The following is a 20,455-nucleotide window of genomic DNA, read 5'->3' as shown; positions in this document are numbered from 1 at the left end:
CGGCATTTTGTATAATTTCAAAAATGTATCCACCTTTGGGGGGGATTAAGCTTGCTTACTTTGAAAAATTGACAAACAACATTTGAGATCTGTCACACGCCCCACCTCATGTCTTCTTCCACCTTCTGTAAAATAGCATATATTTTAAAATGAAAATCTCTTGGGGTACCTGGGTGGCTCAGTCGGTTAAGTGTCTCTTTGGCTCAGGTCATGATCCCAGGGTCCTGGGATCGAGCCCCACGGCAGGCTCCCTGCTCAGCAGGGAGTCTGCTTCTCCCTCTCTCTACTTCTCCCTGCTGCTCATGCTTTCAAGCTCTCTCTCTCTCAAAAAAATAAAATCTTAAAGAAAAAGAAAATCTCTACACTCACTTTGTTAGGTCTTTAAAATTGTATGGCATGCCACTCGTACAAAATTAAAAAGTGAGTTGTTATGGCTCTCAGGACCCCTCAAAGTGAACCTGAAATGTGCCACCCGGCTTGTATTTTAAGTAAGACTGTTTCCAGACAGGTCCTCCAAATCTGACAAACTTTGTCCACCTTGCCAGGATGTAAGAACACTGACAAACAGAAATTAAGTTTATTCCTATAGATATCATTTTTGCCAATAGTATTTTAAAGCCAAAGTGTAAGTTCTAAAATTTATATAGCACGCAGGGTGCCTTGGTGGCGCAGTTGGTTAAGCATCTGCCTTCAGCTCAGGTCATGGTCCCAAGGTCCTGGGTTCGAAGCCCAAATTCCTGCTCGTTGCTCATCAGGAAGCCTGCTTCTCCCTCTCCCTCTACCCCTCTCCCTGCTTGTTCTCTCTGTCTCTTTCTCTCTCTCTCTCTCCCCCCCTTGCTATCTCTCCCTCTCTCAAATAAATAAATCTTTAAAAAAATTCATACAACATGGAATAGAAACATCTAATTTATTTATACTTCCATAGATATAAGGAAGTATAAAAATGTGAATGCCATTTTAAATCAGAAATTAAACTTAAGGGTCGTTTGTCATTTGTAGAGCTATAGCATCCCCTTGTGGGATTGATGGTAACTGCATGAAAACGCAGGAAAAGTTTTCTTTACCTTCAGAATTTCAGGCTTATTTTTTCTAATCTTGGTAGTAGGAAAAAGAATGATTATCAGTAATGTAATCCTGTTGTTTGAAAAGTTTGAATTTGCTTTCCTTTTTCATATAATTTCCAATTAGTATTTGTCTATTATAGTCTTTTCCTGAAAATGGATTTTAATGGTTCCAATTTAATTTTATTCTCAGATTACATTCCCCCATTCCTTTCTTGGCTTTTCAGTTCCTTAACAATGACATATGTTCTTTATTTTGAAACTTCTGTCAGATGTTAGGAGAGCTTGTTAGTGTTGATAGTAACTCATTTTAACTTTAACCTTATAGATGATAGAATTTTATATGATTTTTTGAATCGGTAATATACTCACACCGTTCACAGTTCAAAAGGTACAAATCTGTATCTTGCCCCAGTCCCTTAGCTAATCATTTCCCCTCTTCTGAGGCAGTCACTGTTTTGAGTTTCTGGAAATATTTTATGGAATATAGTCAAATATGTATGTATTCTTCTTTTCCCTTCTTTACACAAATGGGCACATACTGTATCCTGATCTGCACCTTGCTTTTCTCACTTAACCAGTGTAGTAGAACTTCGGTAAATATTTGTAGAACCTTGGCAGTGGTTAAGAGTATGGGCTCTGGAACCAAATTGCCTTGGTTCAAATCTTAACCTCTGCCATAACTTCCTGTGTGACCTTGGACAGGTTACTCCACTCACTGGCTATAAAATAGGGACAGTACAAAGAGTACCTGCTTCCCAGAGTTGTTAGAGGACGAAATGCATTCATCCTCATAAATGAAACAAGCTGCAAGTGCAATAACTATGGGTATATAGCTCATGCTGTCATCATTATGGTGATTGCTGCTGTCATCACCATTCCTCCAGAGCAATACCTATGGAATTTCTGCATCCTTTTTTGTCATACCAGTATTCTATTGTTTGGAAAATTAGAAAGAGAACCTCAGAGGCAGCCTAAGTTTAATCTCATTTCACCAGTTCCTGTAATGTCAGTGTCTTAATGTGTGCAAAACCTTTGTGTGATTGTACAAATTGGCACAACAATTTCCCCCTAAATGATCCAACATGTAAAAATGGACATTAAGAAAAGACAATAGAGGGGCGCCTGGGTGGCTTAGTTGGTTAAGCGACTGCCTTCGGCTCAGGTCATGATCCCAGGGTCCTGGGATCGAGCCCCACATCAGGCTCTCTGCTCAATGGAAAGCCTGCTTCTCCCTCTCCCACTCCCCCTGCTTGTGTTCCCTCTCTCCCTCTCTCTGTCAAATAAGTAAATAAAATTAAAAAAAAAAATAAATCACATTTATGTAGTTACATTAATAAGTACATTTATCTATAGTTATTTGTATATTTATTTTTTTTTCTTTTTTTTTTTTTATTTATTTATTCATGAGAGACAGAGAGAGAGAGAGAGAGAGAGGCAGAGGGAGAAGCAGGCTCCCAAGGAGCAGGGAGCCCGATGCGGGACTCGATCCCAGGACCCTGAGATCATGACCTGAGCCGAAGGCAGACGCTTAACCATCTGAGCCACCCAGGCGCCCTAGTTATTTGTATATTTAAGTGGTAACATAATTATATATAAATCTTACATAAATAACTGCTGCGTAATGTTTACTGTGTACCAGGCACTATTCTAAGTGCTTTACTTATATAACCTCCTTAGAGTTGTTGTAAGGATTAAATCAGTTAGATTCTATTATTACCCCTTATTTAGAGTAATAATAAGGAAACAAGTGCAGAGAGATTGAGCAGTTTGCCCAAGGTCACACAGCTGAGATTTGGACCAAATATTCTGACTCCAAAGTTTATGCTCTTAACCAATTACTATAATAAATTGTACCTTGGCGTATATTTTTTAAAGATTTTATTTACTTATCTAGAGAGACAGAGCACAAGTGGGGGAAAGGGACACAGAGAGAGAAGCAGACTCCCTGCTGAGCAGGGAGCCCAATTCGGGGCTCAATCCCAGGACCCTGGGATCATGATTTGAGCCAGAGGCAGACGCTTAACCAACTGAGCCATCCAGCTACCCCATAAATATTTTTGAATATGTTTAAAACTCAGAAATATTTGGGGTGCCTGGGTGGCTCAGTCAGTTAAGGGTCCAACTCTTGATTTTGGCTCAGGTCATGATCCTCAGGGTTGTGAGATTGATCCCCATGTCGGATTCTGTGCTCAGTGTGGAGTCTGCTTAAGATTCTCTCTCCCTGTCCCTTTGCCCCTCCCCCACCACTCGTGCACACGTGCTCTCATTCTCAAATAAATTAAAAATGTTTTTTAAAAACCCTCAAAAATATTCTCTGTTTTAAGCTGAAACCAAAGATTTGAATGCCCCTTGCTTTATAAAATATTGTTTAAAAAATTGAAGGGGGAGCGCCTGGGTGGCTCAGTTGGTTAAGCGGCTACCTTCGGCTCAGGCCATGATCCCAGGGTGCTGAGATCAAGCCCCACATTGGGCTCTTTGCTCAGCAGGGAGCCTGCTTCTCTCTGCCTGCAGCTCCCCCCTGCTTGTGTGCACTCTCTCTCTAACAAATAAATAAAATCTTTAAAAAAAAAATTGAAGGGGCATGGGGTAGGTGGTGAGTTGAGGGTATTTTGAAATTTTATGTTTTTTCAAGTAGACACAGATGAGATACTGTGCCCAGAAGGATTTCTTACCCTTCCAAAAGAAACCCAAGGAAACAAGCTTAAAAAAATGAGGCAGGAGTGAGCCCTTCTGGGGTACCTGGGCATTCTAAAGGAGTGCATACATAATAATTAGTAACTGGCGTAGCATTGCCCTAATCCCTCTGCACAGAACAGGCCATGTTAGGATTATATGGATCTGTTTTGCTGGTATTTTGTAGTTTTGTGAGAGTAACAGAGGGACAAGGCGTACTCCTTCCTCCAGTAATTTGGAGATAAAGGAATTAAAGTTGCCTTCTGAGTAAAATTCCTATAGAACAAACCAAAACAGAGTCTGTAAATCTGACTAGAATATGGGTATATTGTTTAAGATTTAAGATGGGTAAGTGCAATCTTAGGGAGGCAAAACCAAGTTGTAACTATAATACAAGTATTTTTATTTTATTTTTATATCCCATATATGGAAAACACTAGTTAAAATGGAAGGGAATATTAGAATAATAAGAAAGGATCCCAAAGAGGCAAACGTGGGTAGGTACTACCCATTTAAATACAATCAAGAAAGAAGGAGATTCTGCTCCAGAAGCATTACTATTTCCTTGGCAAAACTGTTATCTTAGCTGGGAATTCTTAAGACTACCTCAGTCTCTGTGTTGTATCTCTGTACTCACCATAGTCCCTCTGATAATATGGCTCTCCAAATAGTTTATCAGTAGGTAAAAAATGTATTAATCAAACAGATTAAAAAGTATTAACAGGTAAAAAAAAGTATTAGTTGCAGTGAGGAATATAGATGAAGCACCATGGGAAACAGTGATAGTTGTTGAAGCCGAGTGGTAAGTGCGTGGGGGAGGTAGTGAGTTGAGGGTATTCATTATTAATATAACCACTCTTTGCCCTACCTTATTGCTTGCATAATAAAATGTATTGGTCACAGAAAAATGTGCAGGTATTTTTACTGCTTGACTGTTGTTATTTCTTTTCATAAATTTAGAAATTAGCTTTCTACTTTAAATATACCAGTCTCTATGCTCAGTGATTGCAGTTCAGGTTTACTTTTAGATAAAACTAGGTATCTGAATTTGCAGGTCTACAAAACATATATACTTAAAAAATAAGTAGATTGTGGAACTTGACCAAAGTAATGTCCTTTTAGGATGTTTGGTGATCAGCCAACTAGACTTTTCCCTTAGAGGTACTTCTGGGTCACCTTTGCTAATAGGCTTATATGCAGTTATTTCCTCAGGCAAATCTTTAAAACATTATTTCTCAAATCAGAGAATAGAAATTCTGAAGGCTGGTGTTTCAAAATAGAGATTCCTCTTTCGTAGATAGTGATATAATTTCTATATAATTTCTTCTCCCTTTATTGTCATCCTCTCATCTTTTAAATTTTGCTTGGTTGATTCTCTAGTTCCCTTTTATGTCTTTAATTCTGTCTTTCTCAAAACTAATAAATATTCTATTAAACCCTCCCTACCTTCTGTTTTTAAACAAGTTAGTGTAATGGGGAGGCCATAGGTGATAAATATCAAAAGTAAGAATCAAAACTAATGACACTACTTTATAAAAAGTATTCCAGGTAGTAAGTAAAGGAGGAATGATAGAATTCTAAAACTCTCATTTTGGGACGCCTGGGTGGCGTCCGTTGAGCGTCTGCCTTTGGCTCAGGTCATGATCCCAGGGTCCTGGGATTGAGTCCCACATCGGGCTCCCTGCTCAGCAGGAAGCCTGCTTCTCCCTCTGCCTGCCGCTCCCCCTGCTTGTGCTCTCTCTTTCTGACAAAGATAAATAAATAAAATCTTTAAAAAATAAAAAAATAAAACTATCATTTTATAATCTCTGAAAGTTAATGACTCTAGGCAGTGCTCATCAGTGACTGCTAATATCACAAAGAGAGAAACAGACATTAGTGCCTCTTTGTGGAACTACACACTATCAGTGAAATGTTCTTGCCAGCATATCAAATCTGAATCTAACGAAGCCTCTAGATCTAACTGCCAGTATACAGGAAGTACAGAGAGGACAAAGAACATGTTAAGTGACGTCATGGAGATAGATTTAGCGTAATCCCTAATTGTGGAAAATCCTACTCTAACTACCAGATTTCTTAGGGGGTATAGGGAATCTATAGGTTAAAAGAAACTTAAGTAATCTATGGACCTTGGATATGAACAAATTGTAGAAAAGTGTTCATGATAAAGTTTGGGAGAGTTTGAACACAAACTGGATAATAATGATTTTTTAAAGTTATATATAGTTATATATATTGAAATATTTATAGATAAAATTATAAGACGCCTGGAAATTGCTTTAAGATAATGCAGGAATGGGATGGGAGGAGTGAGTAGAGGTATGGCTGAAACAAGAATAGCCTCGAGTTGATGATTACTAAAGCTAGGTGATAGGCGCTTGGGGATTCAATAGATATACTGTCCTCTTTACATGTGTTATGTGTTATTAAATTTCCATGATAAAAAGTCTTTAAAAATAACTATTAGATTTCTGATTTTGGTCCAACAAACTCCTCTTGATTTCTAAACATTTCTCTTCTCTTGGAAAATTTTAAAGCTATCTTTGTACATATATATTTTTTGCCTTCTACTTGCCTAAATAAAAAAAATTCATGTAAATCTGATTTCTGCAAATAAAAATATTTTCAGTGTAGTTACATTGTTTCTCCTTTAATAATAAAAAAATCTATAAACCTTCAGTCACTAACTTTTTAAAAAAATAAGTTCAGATTTTTACAAATTATGTCTTATCTATTTCAGCTAAATATGTCTTAAGTTTAGTTAGATGTTATTTTTGATTATACATTGGATTTTAAATGTTTTACTTTTTATTATCTTTTCCTAAATCTACAAGCTAATCAAACTCATTCAGCCCCTTTGAGATCTTAAGTTTTGTATTACCTGTACTTTTTGTTTCCCGGGTAAAAATCTGTTTATAGCTTTCTATTCAATATACAACCAATGTTAAGGCTCTGAAGATTGATAGTTGGCTACTTATAAAGTGTCCTAACCTCAGATACTAAGTTGACTTTTCTGGTTTGGTGTTTTTTGCTTGTTTGTTTGTTTTTTTACAGCTTAGCTGTTTATTTACCTCACTGACTTCGATGCTCATTATCGTCTCATGAATTCAATTGTATTTTTACTTTAGGTACTTGCTACAACCAAGAGACAATGGAAACAAGTCATCTAAAACTGATGATCTGGGGTCTCTTCGATTAAATATATGTTATACAGAAGACTATGTGCTTCCTTCAGAGTACTATGGTCCTTTGAAAACATTGCTGCTAAAATCACCAGATGTTCAGGTACTTTAAAAATCTTAAGGGTGAGACTTAATGTGAAATGGCTAAAATAATTCTGTAAGTGATGTGGAAAAGATTTCAGAGTATCAAGTTTTATTAAAATAGTCAATATATATACATATATATATTCAATTTATCTGAACCACAGTACTGTGATTCCAGGACATGCTTGAAATTTCATCTCTGAGAAAAGTTTTAGAAAATTAAATATTATTCTATACAACAGTAATAATAAATACGCTTGAATTACTTATACAGGCTAGTGATGGAGCATTTAGTCGTGTTTCCTTGATTTTGTGCTTGTTTTCTGCCTTTTTATATTCTAGCCGATATCTGCCTCAGCTGCTTACATTTTGGGTGAAATTTGTCGAGATAAAAATGATGCTGTTTTGCCCCTTGTACGACTGCTGCTGCACCATGATAAACTTGTTCCTTTTGCCACTGCAGTGGCTGAATTAGACTTGAAGGATACACAGTAAGAGTTATATGAAAATGTTAATTACATGTGTTGAAATTGGATTTTAGTTTGCCAAATTGTTTTTGTAATTTCACTTCTTTTGTATTGACCAGCCTTACTGGATAGGAGTCTGAAAAGAACACTTAGCAAGAAATAAGAGGCAGTTCTTTAAGTTAGCAAACGGTATCCACCAACAGCAACATTAACAGTTAATGAAGGATTTTTTTATTCAGTGTCAGAATTTCCTGTTACTAATCTTGGCGGCTTCTTGCAATGATTCACATGTCACAGATAAAATGCCAGGTCAGAAGTCGGGTTTTTTTTCTCCTTACCCATTATGTATCACCCCTATATACATATGTGTGACATTATGAAAAACAGTCAGGTGGCTTCCCAGTCCTGTCATAGCACTGTCTCATATACACACACCTTCCACTTTTGTAGTTCATTAATATTGTTTGCTTTTTTTTTTTTTTTAAAGTTCTTACTATTTTTGGTAAGTTTGAAAAGCCTAATGGCAGCAAGCTTTTTTAAAAAATTTAAATTCAATTAACATATAATGTTAATTGGTTTCAAAGGTAGAGGTCAGTGATTCATCAGTCTTATATAACACCCAGTGCTCATTACATCTTGTGCCCTTCTTAATGTCCATCACCCAGTTACCCCATCCCCCCCACCCTCTCCCCTCTAGCAACCCTCAGTTAGTTTCCTATGGTTAAGAGTCTCTTATGGTTTGGGCTCCTGGGTGGCTCAGTCGTTAAGCATCTGCCTTCGGCTCAGGTCATGATCCCAGGGTCCTGGGATCAAGTCCCACATCGGGCTCCCTGCTCGGCAGGAAGCCTGCTTCTCCCTCTCCCACTCCCCCTGTTTGTGTTCCTGCTTTCGCTATCTCTCTCTGTGTCAAATAAATAAAATCTTAAAAAAAAAAAAAATTAAAAAAAAAAAAGAGTCTCTTATGGTTTGTCTCCCTCTCTGATTTTGCCTCGTTTTTTCCCCTCTTCCCCTATGATCCTCTGTTTTGTTTACTAAATTCTACATATGAGTGAGATCATAATGATAATTGTCTTTCTCTTATTTTGCTTAGCATAATACCCTCTAGTTCCATCCACGTCATTGCAAATGGCACGATTTCATTCCTTCTGATGACTGAGTAGTATTCCATTGTACATGTATATACCACATCTTTATCCATTCATCTGTCGATGGACATCTGGGCTCTTTCCATAGTTTGGCTGTTGTGGACATTGCTGCTATAAACATCAGGGTGCATGTGCCCCTTCTTTTCACTACATTTGTATCTTTGGAGTAAATACCCAGTAGTATAATTGCTGGGTCATAGGGTAGCTGTATTTTTAACTTTTTGAGGAACCTCCATACTGTTTTCCAGAGTGACTGCACCAGCTTGCATTCCCACCAACGGTGTAAGAGGATTCCCCTTTCTCCGCATCCTTACCAACATCTTTCGTTTCTTGACTTGTTAATTTGAGCCATTCTCAGTGGTGTGAGGTGGTATCTCGTTGTGGTTTTGATTTGTATTTCCCTGATACCAAGTGATGTTGAGCACTTTTTCATGTGTCTCTTGGCCATATGTATGTCTTCTTTGGGGAATGTCTGTTCATGTCATGGCAGCAAGCTTTTTAAGTGGATGGTAAAAATTACTAAAATTGTATATATAGCCAAAGTCTTATATCTCATGCTATTGATTTCACAGCATTTGTTTACTGCTCTTGGTTTCACCTTATTTCTGTTTGTATTGCAGAGATGCAAACACAATTTTTAGAGGAAATTCTTTGGCTACCCGATGTCTGGATGAGATGATGAAAATAGTGGGAGGGCACTACCTGAAAGTCACATTAAAACCTATTCTAGATGAGGTATGGGCTATACCTCTGATAATTGAAGTCTCTGTGGCCTCTCTTTCATCAAGTGACCTAGTGACAGGGATCATACACCCATTCATGTACTACTGAAAGAATAAGGCTGAGCCCTTCAGAAGTACCTTTCCATCAGTGGATTGTTACTTGAAGGGCACATTGAGTATAATCTACATGATTTTTTGTTGTTGTTGTTACTGGATTTCTTTCTTTTTGTTGTTGTTGTTGTTACTAGATTTCGGTTTTAGTTAGAGTTTCAAATATATTAGAAATGAATTTTGACAGTTCTTTTGCAATACATTATCTATGGATGGGGGTTATAAATGTTATGGTTTTAATTTTTATAATTGTATTATCAGAAAAATAATAGTTATTTTCATTTTGCCAAATTATTTAGAAAAGCAAATTAAATGAAAAATTAATCTATCTTCCAGATATGTGAATCCTCAAAATCATGTGAAATCGATCCTATTAAATTGAAAGAGGGAGATAATGTAGAAAATAATAAGGTAAGTCCTTGTTATCTTTATAATTGCATTAAAATGGGCCTTCTCCCAAACATAATCTTCCATAATGCTATGTGGAAGGATGTAGTGCTTTTTATTCTTTACTTAATGCCCACACTATTAGTAGTTCCTGTGTCTAGTTTTTAGAATGTTACTTTGTCATGGGGTTTCACTTTATTTTTGTTCCTGATTATCTCTCTTTGGCTCTAGTAACAATAGTGGAATAAGGCTGTATCTGGTTGCAGTCTAGACCCTTTGGGGTCAGACTGACCAGGCTAAGTGGCACAATGACTTGGTCAACCAACATTTTAGTTGTCTCTGGGAAAACAGTGATTATGTTAGAGTCACAGGTTTTCATTGCACTAAATAAAATTGCCACAGTGTCCGTGTGCCTGCATGTCCGAGTTATTTCCCTGATTTCCCTTTGGATGATTTTATTCTCTGTTGCTTCTTGTGAAGTTTATTCCATACATTCACCAGTTATATTTAGCTAATCTCAATCAAATTTGTTAAATGAGGTCAAGATGTAAATTGTCCTTTAACTGAGTGAGTTTAGAGAAGGGAAGCAGAGCTTCAGTATACTAGATAGTAACTGCCTAATCTCATTTTCACTGCATTGTTTTCCATAAAGACTATGGAAAATGTGTAAAAGTTAAAATCCTGATGTTTACCTTGTTAAATTCTACAGGAGAATCTACGCTACTATGTAGACAAGTTATTCAGTACAATTGTAAAATCAAGTATGAGCTGCCCCACTGTAATGTGTGATACCTTTTATTCTCTAAGGCAAATGGCTACTCAAAGATTTCCTAGTAAGTGCCTTGTTTTACTAAAACATGCCATTTCTTTTTCTGTATTTGATTTTTTTTAATAGATTTACTGTGGATTTGGCTTATGTGAAATGTTTAAGGTTTATAGGTACAGTCTTTGCAAAATAATTACAGCTTTTTTATGAAACATCTAGTTTAATTTCCTTACAATCTCAAAACGTATTGTTTATTTCCATATAATGACAACTTATTACAAAGAGCAAATCAAAAATTATTTTTAAGAAAGGCAAACATTTAGAACTGTAACATAAATAAACATTTATACTCGGTACTTAGGAGATTGTTAAATGTAATAAACAAAAACGCCTTTGTTATTTGTACCTTTTTCACTTCATGCATTTATTTATTTATTTATTGCATTTAAATAATGAGAATTTTTAGTTCAATACAACTGACTAGATTTGACAGTTTGAGAATGCTAAGGTTTTGGTGGTGGGACATTTTTACAGAAATGGGTTTGAGACATTAGAAACATCTCTGTTGCAACAGACGTAGAATTTTGAGGTACATATATCAGTCAATACATGCTTTAATTTGGTAGAATAGCTATGTCAGGGCTTTGTTTAGAAACATATCATAAAAATAAGAGTTGCTATCTCTGATTGTCAATATTTAGAATTATTCTAATTATATGCATCTCTGATAAGTAAATAAACTTGCTATAGCTGTCTTTCCAGATCTGTTTATTGTAATAGGGGGAAGAGGGAGGAGGTAAGGTGGCTACTTAAATTATTGATCTTACCCAGCTGTGTGAGACTCTTAAGTGAGACTTCTGTAACCATCTGAAGAAATGTTGCTATTTTATCTTGTTCTTGTGTGTGTGTGTGTGTGTACGTGCACACGCACGCATGGTGTGTGCATTTATCTGCCCCTCCACTAAATTTACCCAGTGCTAAAGTCGTAGGGCTGAGTTGTCTAACTAATGTGTATAAATTCAGGCGCAGATGCCTTTGCTAATTCTACTAAAGACATAAACAATCAACTTCAAATAAGTATACTAAATCTAGTCTTTACAGCACAAGTAAAGGGAGCAGAGACATTAACATATGGCAAGAAGAACTACTCACTGAAATTATATTTTTAAATAGTTAAATCATGACAGGCACATTGAGTATTTAGTGAGTGAACACACGGTGCTAGCCTGCATTATCTCCTACTCCTCCTACTCTCATGCTCACACCACCACATGAGGCATGACGTACTGCTCCCCTTAGGTAAATAATGAAACTGAGGTTTAGAAACGTTATATAACTCGCTCAAGGTCCAAGACATGGCCAGCAGACAAGAAGGGTCTCCAGCCTGGGCTTGGCCTATTCCAAAGCATATTGCTAGTCATTATACTCTGTACTACCCAGTGAACTTGGCTTTAAAAAATAGGTTTAATTCTGTTTATAGAAATTATCTGAAACATACGGCTTTATATAAATGCAAATGTGTCACCTTTTTTTGTTGGCTTAAATATTAATATGTTTTCATATCCTCAGTAGACTACAGTAGTGATAGTTTTGTTGTCATAAAATATTTTCGTATTTTCTCATTTGTTCTTCTGTTACCCTGGGAAGATGAGTAGAGAGTAGGGAGGAGAGAGTGAGTGGGCAGCAGCAAGTATTATTGAAGAACTACAAGTTAAATGACTTGCCCATGACTACCTGTTGAGTGGCTTATAAGAGTTTAAACTCAAACCAAATCCAGACTTTTTCCCCTCACTACCTGCTTCCCTGTCATGACTGTTGGGTTAGGTATTGACTCCAGTTTGAAACAAAAGCTGTAGGTGAATGACAAAAACCGCAAGTTGTCTTCAGTTCATCTTCATTTTTATATGGCATATTGATTGCTTTTTTAAAAGAAAGATACCTACCCGTTGTTTTTATTGCATTGTCTTTGATATTATCAAGACTTTTGAGGGGAAAATTGAAACAATATTTTAAAACTGAAAATAATCTATCCTAGTCTTAAAGGATTCAGTATTACCACTAGGTGGTGCTAGATACTACTTTTATTTTTGTTGCAATTTCAGAAGTCTTTCTTGCAGATGAGGAAAGAGGTCTTTTTCCAAATTAAAGTATTCCTGAAAACCTGGTAGCTTTGCCTTTCTTTATTTAAATTTTTATATTATTCCTTTGAGATTTTTTTAGTCATAGATTTTTCCTTTAATTTAGTCATAATCATTACTATCATTCATCAACTCAGTCCCCCCCCAACTAGACAAATTATATTGATCTCCTGTTAAGTTTACATGTTTTTTCAATATCTTTTTATTTTGTCATCTTTTGATTCAGTGTTTTTGTGCATGACATTTCACCATTTTTTTCCTGCAGATGACCCTCATGTTCAGTATTCTGCAGTGAGCAGCTTTGTATTTCTTCGTTTCTTTGCTGTAGCCGTAGTATCACCTCATACTTTTCATTTGCGACCTCATCATCCAGTAAGTGTTGTTCTTCTCAAAGCTTTATTCCATGTTTACTTATTTTTACTGAAATTTAAAAAAGATAAAATAACAAGCCAGTTTCACTTGACTGTTTTCTTATAACTGGTACTTAAATTTACTGGACATTTTCCTTGGCCATTTCAGTCTTTCAGAGAAGGCTGAAAATTCCAATTTTTGTTGCTGTTAACAGATACTGTGCAAGAGTAATAAAATGTTGATAGTTGTTGAAGCTTGATGATAGGTACAAAGAGGATCCATTATATTTACCCTCCACTATTGTGTGTGTTTGTAAATTTCCATAGGGTTGTTTTTGTTTTTGTTTTTTCATGAGTTACAGGTTTAGTTTAATCTTGCAGGTATTTTTAAATCTCACAGAAATTTGAAGAGGCTCATTTCTGAAAGGTGTAGAAACTTTGATTGGAACATAATTTGTTTGGTATCTCCACATTTTTTACTTTTTATTCACCTGATACTACAAATCTATGAGATTTAAAACTTTAAAGATGTTCTGAAGTCCTGTTTAATTTATATCTGAATCTGTACTGCATAGATATACATGTTTCTTAACATTTTAAAACTCCTTATTTTTGCTTTTTCTTTCCTTCTCATGTGGAGTATATTTGCTGATTCTTTAACCTTTTATGTTCCAGATATTTTATAATCTTCTCTAATTGCTTTCATTGCTGATTGGTATAACACATAATAATAATAGCCAACATATACTTAGGACTTTGTAGTAGGCCTTGTTCTAAGTACTTTGTGTTTTAACTTACTTGGTCCTCCCTGTAAAGTAAATCCTGTTATCATCCCCATTTGCAGATAAGAATATCACAATTCAGCAATTTCTCCATGGTCACACAACTGATCAAATATGATTTGATCTCACTCAGTTGGAACTGGTTAAACTGGAATGCTGTCTCCTTCAGTCTTCCCAATCTTTGAGCTCACCCCTCTTCTTTCCTGCCTCTTAGGCAGTGAGGTGTTCAAACACCTGTGGTGTTTGCATCACTGTGCTCAGTGCTAGAGATGCAGTGATGAGGAAGACACTCTCTGCCCTTCAGAAACTTACACGGGGTAGAGAAGACACATGAGTTTTAGAGTTAAACCTGGGCTTTGAAGGCCACTCCTCTTCACAGCTGCCTGACGTTGCCCACTCATTTCACTTTGGCAGCTGAACAGAGCCATGCTACTGTTGCAGCGACACACCCTTTCTTGCCAAAGGACAAAGAGTCTGTGAATAGCTGCAGCAGAGAGCGGGCCAGTGTCCTTTTGATCACAGGATTGTCCTTTCTTGTGGCTGTGTTCCTGAAGCTGTGCAGAATTCTGGGTCTGAAAAAGCTTAGTAGCAGCATTCTGGATATAAACAGAACTCCTGCCTCGGAGCTTGGGGCCCTGCCTTGTATTCAGGCCTGGCTTTGCATATTTCTATAACAGATGTTGCAATAAAGTCCTTCTAGCCACAGACTTTGTATTTTACTTCACTTTTCCAATCAGTATGCTAGAAGGACTGGTCCGTACTGTGTCATATAATCATATAACTTTATTGTTCGCTTTTAAGTGTAAACTTACCCCCTCTTTTTAAGAACTTTTCATTCTAATTGGGAAAATAGGACAAATATGTAAGATACATCATCTAAAACGAGTACCTGGTTTTTACCAAGTTAATGCATACTATGGAAGTTAAGAGCAAGAAGTAATCCCAGGAACCTGGGAGTGATGGGATTGTCAAGACCAGTATTGAAAGTAAGAGTGGTTTGGGAGGAGAATCAATTAATGGTTGGATTTCACATTTAGAAGTTCTTCGAAGTTTGAGAAACCAGTTTTAGTAGAATACAAAAAAAATTGGATTTCAGAAGATTAAAAAATAAATAGGTAAATGTAGTTTTTACCCAGGAAATATATCAAAATTGAGCTTGCCCTGTGGCTAGTAAAAGACATAGGCAAAATCAAACATGTACATGTGTGTACATACACACATGAATGAGTAATTTTTTTTAAATGCTAATTTTTAAATATGATAGCTCCTTTCAAGACTCAGCCAAGGCAGACTTCTCTGTCTAGTCTGAGTTTGGTTCCTCTCTTACGTATACCTGTAGCATCCTGTGGCTCTCTCTGTCTTGACGTTTGTCATACTGTTTAATAATCATCTGTTTACAGTCTCTGAATGTGGACTGTCAATACCTAAGAGCAAGGGTTGGATCTTTTTCAAGTTTGTGTATCCTGAGTACATACACAGACAAGTAGACACTTGGATAATGTTTGGTAAGGGAAAGATAGTAGCTCAGAGAGGGAGCTGGTTAAATGATGAGTCTTCTCCAAAATGGGAAAATCTGTATGTGGTTTAAACAGAGGAGAAGAAACCAGCAGAAAAGGAGAAAAGTGAAGAGAGAAGAGGGCTTGCTAATAACCAGGTCAGTATCCTGGAGGATTCAGATTGTCTTGAAAAGAAAAAATGATGGGTGTAAACCTTAGGAAAAGAGTAATTCCTCCTTTGAGGTATGGGAAACCGTATGAAGTTGTTTTGTGTTTTGTAGATCAAAAATAGTCAAATAATAGTAATTTCCTATGGTTCAACCTAATATAAGGAAAAAAGAAAAAGATATGTTGTTTTGAGGTGAGAGATTCAACATTTCAGTTGAATTTAATAAATGTTATAAGGCATCTACTAGATGCCTCTGCCAGGCTGTGTGCTAGGTACCAGATGTCTAAGATACTGGACATGCATAAAAACCTACGATGGCAGATGGTAGCAGGGGAATAATTTAGAACCGCTTGTATGTAGAGTACACCAGGGAATCAGTAGTAGCTAAATGATATGATTGTCACATAGTAGTGAGGGTCATGTTGATGTAAACAAATATCTGATATGCAGAAATTGTATAAATATGCGTTGCTCTTTTTTTTTTAGTTCAGGGAAATCATAACCTAAAACAGTGATTTTAGGGGCACCTGGGTGGCTCAGTTGGTTAAGCGACTGCCTTCGGCTCAGGTCATGATCCCGGAGTCCCGGGATCGAGTCCCACGTCAGGCTCCCTGCTCAGCAGGGAGCCTGCTTCTCCCTCTGACCCTCCTCCCTCTCATGCTCTCTGTCTCTCATTCTCTCTCTCGCAAATAAATAAAATCTTAAAAAAAAATAAAAAAATAAAAATAAATAAAAATTAAAACAGTGATTTTAAAACCACATTTGAACAGGGAAGTCTTGGTGAAATTCAGTTCAAATTCAGTTTATTAGCCATTGTTAAGAATCTTACATTCTTCAAAGGCAGGGAATTGTAGGGACCTTTTATACATATGATGGAATCCTGGATGTTCTAGATAAAATATTTCTGAATAACCTTAATTAAGGTGTGTAACTATTTCATAAATATATCATAATGACTATATCCCAGATATTCCTTTTTTTCCAGATTGCCTTACATCCTGGTCGTTTCTTCTCCTTCACATTCACTGTCATTTTCAATGTGGGGATACTAAGAATGTAACCAAAAACTAAACTAAAGCAATTTCTGTATCTAAGTTTTCTTAAGTCTGTGTTTTGGTGGAAGATATTGTTTATTTGAATCTCCAAAATAAAGAAATTCTATATGTGATAGGAGAATAGATTATACAGATAATATGGATTGGTGGAAACTCAATGGGTTATGTACATTTAAAATCTGTTCAATTCACTGTATGTAAATTATACCTCAATTTAAAAAAGGGAGGAGGGAGCAAGGACTCATCGGGGGAATTGTTTAATCCATTTTATTTATATTTAGTTTTTCTGGTAGGCAGGCCTGAAAAATACCTTGGATAACAGACCCAAATAGTTACCTTCTGCTAAGATCCTACATGAACCGGATAACTTCTCATTTCTAAAGTTTAGTTAGGTTTTCGCTTCCATGATGAAAATGATTGATTGTACAAGCTGTATCAGTTATTGAATTGGGTTGAGTACAGAAAATCTAGAAACTGCGGTTTTAAGTTACAAGGTAGAAAAAGTAGATGTGATTGACATTTCAAAAGTGAATACAATTTGTTAGGTAATTCAAGCTGCCGTACTGTACAAAACAACATATATAGCATTAATTAAAGTATGGCTTTCAGAAGTAACAAATTATTGAATACAATTACTTTGGGAGGAATTATAAATGACATCTGGCTTCTTTAGTCTCTTAATTCCTTAGTCTAGTGAGTTGTGCCCATTGTAAACTAGAGTTTAATGACACCAGTCGTTTGAATGAACATTTTTGAATCCCTGCATTAAAGCACTGATAGCCTGTTCACTCTATTCTACCTCTTAACACAAATTCTGTTTCTTAAAAACTTAACAGGAGTTTTGTGTCTTTTTTACATTCTTTAGGATCCACAGACAATTAGAACATTAACCCTCATCTCAAAAACCATTCAAACTTTGGGAAGCTGGGGGAGTCTGTCCAAAAGCAAGGTAAGTCTTTATATCTTTTGCTTTGTATTCACACTTCTAAATCTTGTTATACCTTATGATCCCTTCTCTCTCACTTATTCCCTTCCAAATTAAAAACAAAGCATAACCAAAAATATGCATATACAGATGCAGTAGCCATCTTTTAGATAGCCGTTGTGTCTTCGTCACCTGTTAACAAAGTTTTATTTAAACTAATATATCTAATTAAAGACATTTGCAAAAAAATATAGTCAATCTTCTAATTTTTTTGTTTTGGAAGATATAGTTGCTTTTCATTTTAAAATGTAATTTACATTAACATGTATTATTATTTTTAAGTGAATTAGTAAATGTTTAAATTTGTAAAAAAAAAAAATAAACTAATATGTCTAAGCAGAGGAGAGAGTCTAGTGAACAGATGCAAGAACCTTCTATGAATCTGTTTGTGCCATAATCATCTAACAGTTGTTGAAAGAAATCCCACTCCAAATCCTATAACTCTCTGGAAATATATGATTGAATCCTTTAAGGCCTTAATCCTCAGCTTAGAAATGCAGTTCATTATATTCTTAGTTCTCTAATATTTAACATATATAAATTCTGTGTGATTTTTTTTTTTCCTAGTCAAGTTTCAAAGAGACGTTCATGTGTGAATTTTTCAAAATGTTTCAAGAAGAAGGGTATATTATAGCAGTTAAAAAGGTATGATTGTTTTACTCTAGAAATATTAACATTTCTTATCATGTAGGTTGGGGAAATGTTAGCATTTCATGTTATTCCTAGAAGTCAACCCCCAGTTTAAAAAAATAACGTTTAGGGCGCCTGAGTGGCTCAGTTGGTTAAGCAACTGCCTTCGGCTCAGGTCATGATCCTGGAGTCCCAGGATCGAGTCCCGCATCGGGCTCCCTGCTCAGCAGAGAGTCTGCTTCTCCCTCTGACCCTCCCCCCTCTCATGTGCTCTCTCTTTCTCACTCTCTCAAATAAATAAATAAAATCTTTAAAAAAAGATAAAAAAATAACATTTAAACTGTACATCAAATGTAAAGAGGCCTGTCTTTTCCTTCCTTTCTTCTCCCGTACAAAACTATGAGATTTTTCACTGTGGAAATACCTAAACGTTTAACAACAGCTGCTGTTGCCACTGTCTTAGTAACACAGATGACAAATAGCTAGAGTTAGGGTTTCTTAACAGCAACACTATGGACAATTGGGTCAGATAATTCTTGATTGTGAGGGGCTGCCTTGTGCATTGCAGGATGTTTAGCAGCATTCTTGGCCTCTACCAATTAGATGCTTCTAGTTTTGACAACGAAAAATGTCTGTTAACATTGCCAGGTGTTCCCTGAGGAACAAAATTGTTTCTGATTGAGAACCTCTGGTCTGGGGGGGTAAAGTCTTAGTATGGTGCCTGATATATAGTGGGTACTTGTCATAGTAAAAAAATACATGAATTATTAAACAGTTTATAAACGATATAAGCTTATGGTAGTAACCTGAGGAAAGTTACTATAAATTAAAATGTATTGTAAATGTACAAAAGACTACAGTGTATAATATCCTAACATGAGGCCTATAACATACAAAAATTGCTGTACTTAGAAATCAAGAATGTTTTGAAAGAATCTTTAATTTCTTGAGTCTTTAGTTCTGAATCATTCTAAACAAAATGTAGCTTTATTGTAAAACCCTAAAATTTGTAAAGTTACTTTGAAGTACATCTAAATTTGGCTTGAAGAAAGTACTGTATTTATCATGATTCTGATTTAATGAATCAAAATTAGTAAGGCCAAATTATAAAGATTTTATTCAATTTCTGTAGCATGATTGATTCGTAGTTGACTGCCAAGAGTGTATTTTATTGAAGTATATGTCTGTACTTTTTTGTGTGTGTGCTTAGAATTCTTACAGGGATTCAGTAAATGAAAATGATGATTTAAAAAAAATAAAGCCAGTTGGAATTTTTTTCATCTAGAATAGTGCAAGTTCAACCAAAATCTTTTTAGGCAACCACTGAAGGCTTTTGAGGAGAAAGACTTTGAAAAGAATATGCAAAGGAGGGGCGGCTGGGTGGCTCAGTCCGTTAAGCGTCTGCTTTCAGCTCAGGACATGATCCCAGAGTCCTGGGACTGAGCCCCACATTGGGCTCCCTGCTCAGTGGGCAGCCTGCTTCTCCCTTTCCCACTCCCCCTGCTCGTGTTCCCTCTCTCGCTGTCAAATAAATAAAATCTTAAAAAAAAAAAAAAATAGGCAAAGGAAAAGCTGCTCTTTTATTTGTAGGACATTGTTGAAACATTTGTGGGACAGTGTAGGCAGACTTTTGTTGGCAAGATTATGATGTATTGTCTTTTATTTTAGGGTTGTTTTGCCATTTTTTATGACCTAGGCTGTGGTAGCAGCTGATTTTTTTTTTCCCCTGGTATAATCAGAATGTGTAGAGTTGATAATGTCAGTGCAGCAAATATTTAAGAGTGCCAGGAGTTGAGCCTGTTCCTGATCTGTCCTGTGTCACCTACTCACATTCTCACGGGCTATCTCCTGTTTTAGATGTGGATCTAGACTCCTAAACTAGGATAGGATATTTTGCCCTAACCTAAGAGTTTTCTTTATTATTTACTAGCTAAGTCTGGATACGTGTATTGCTAGAAATTGCAAAAGCCTATGAGGCCCAGTTTCTCATTTTGTACTGGTGTGCTATTCCCACAGATTTTAGGAAGGGCGGCATGGATAGTTCTATTAACAGAGTGGCCATATAATTTACTGTCCAAACATGGACACTTTAAAGAGTGAAAATGAGGGGCGCCTGGGTGGCTCAGTCGTTGAGTATCTGCCTTCGGCTCATGTCATGATCCCGGGGGTCCTGGGATCGAGCCCGCATTGGGCTCCCCTCCCAGGTGCCTCCCTGCACGGGGAAGCCTGCTTCTCCCTCTCCCACTACC

At 36.4% G+C, this 20,455-nt stretch overlaps 1 protein-coding gene across 2 annotated transcripts in view; it reads left to right on the top strand.

Annotated features, from left to right (window-relative positions):
- Nucleotides 1-20,455, top strand: part of RASA2 (RAS p21 protein activator 2) — a 125,499-nt gene that overhangs the window by 80,090 nt on the left and 24,954 nt on the right. For both annotated transcript variants that reach the window (XM_045903651.3, XM_045903652.3), the window contains exons 10-17: nucleotides 6,866-7,022; nucleotides 7,346-7,494; nucleotides 9,236-9,350; nucleotides 9,785-9,859; nucleotides 10,545-10,668; nucleotides 13,005-13,111; nucleotides 17,457-17,540; nucleotides 18,144-18,221. In XM_045903651.3, coding sequence (XP_045759607.1) covers nucleotides 6,866-7,022; nucleotides 7,346-7,494; nucleotides 9,236-9,350; nucleotides 9,785-9,859; nucleotides 10,545-10,668; nucleotides 13,005-13,111; nucleotides 17,457-17,540; nucleotides 18,144-18,221 — 889 coding nt within the window. The remainder of the gene's footprint in view (nucleotides 1-6,865; nucleotides 7,023-7,345; nucleotides 7,495-9,235; nucleotides 9,351-9,784; nucleotides 9,860-10,544; nucleotides 10,669-13,004; nucleotides 13,112-17,456; nucleotides 17,541-18,143; nucleotides 18,222-20,455) is intronic.

This window comes from Mirounga angustirostris, unplaced genomic scaffold, assembly GCF_029215605.1.
Source record: "Mirounga angustirostris isolate CCGP_5_RB_7025 unplaced genomic scaffold, mMirAng1.0.hap1 SCAF_1, whole genome shotgun sequence".
Taxonomy (NCBI): domain Eukaryota; kingdom Metazoa; phylum Chordata; class Mammalia; order Carnivora; family Phocidae; genus Mirounga; species Mirounga angustirostris.
Note: the sequence above shows the minus strand (reverse complement) of the source record. Positions and strands in the feature narration are given on the sequence as shown.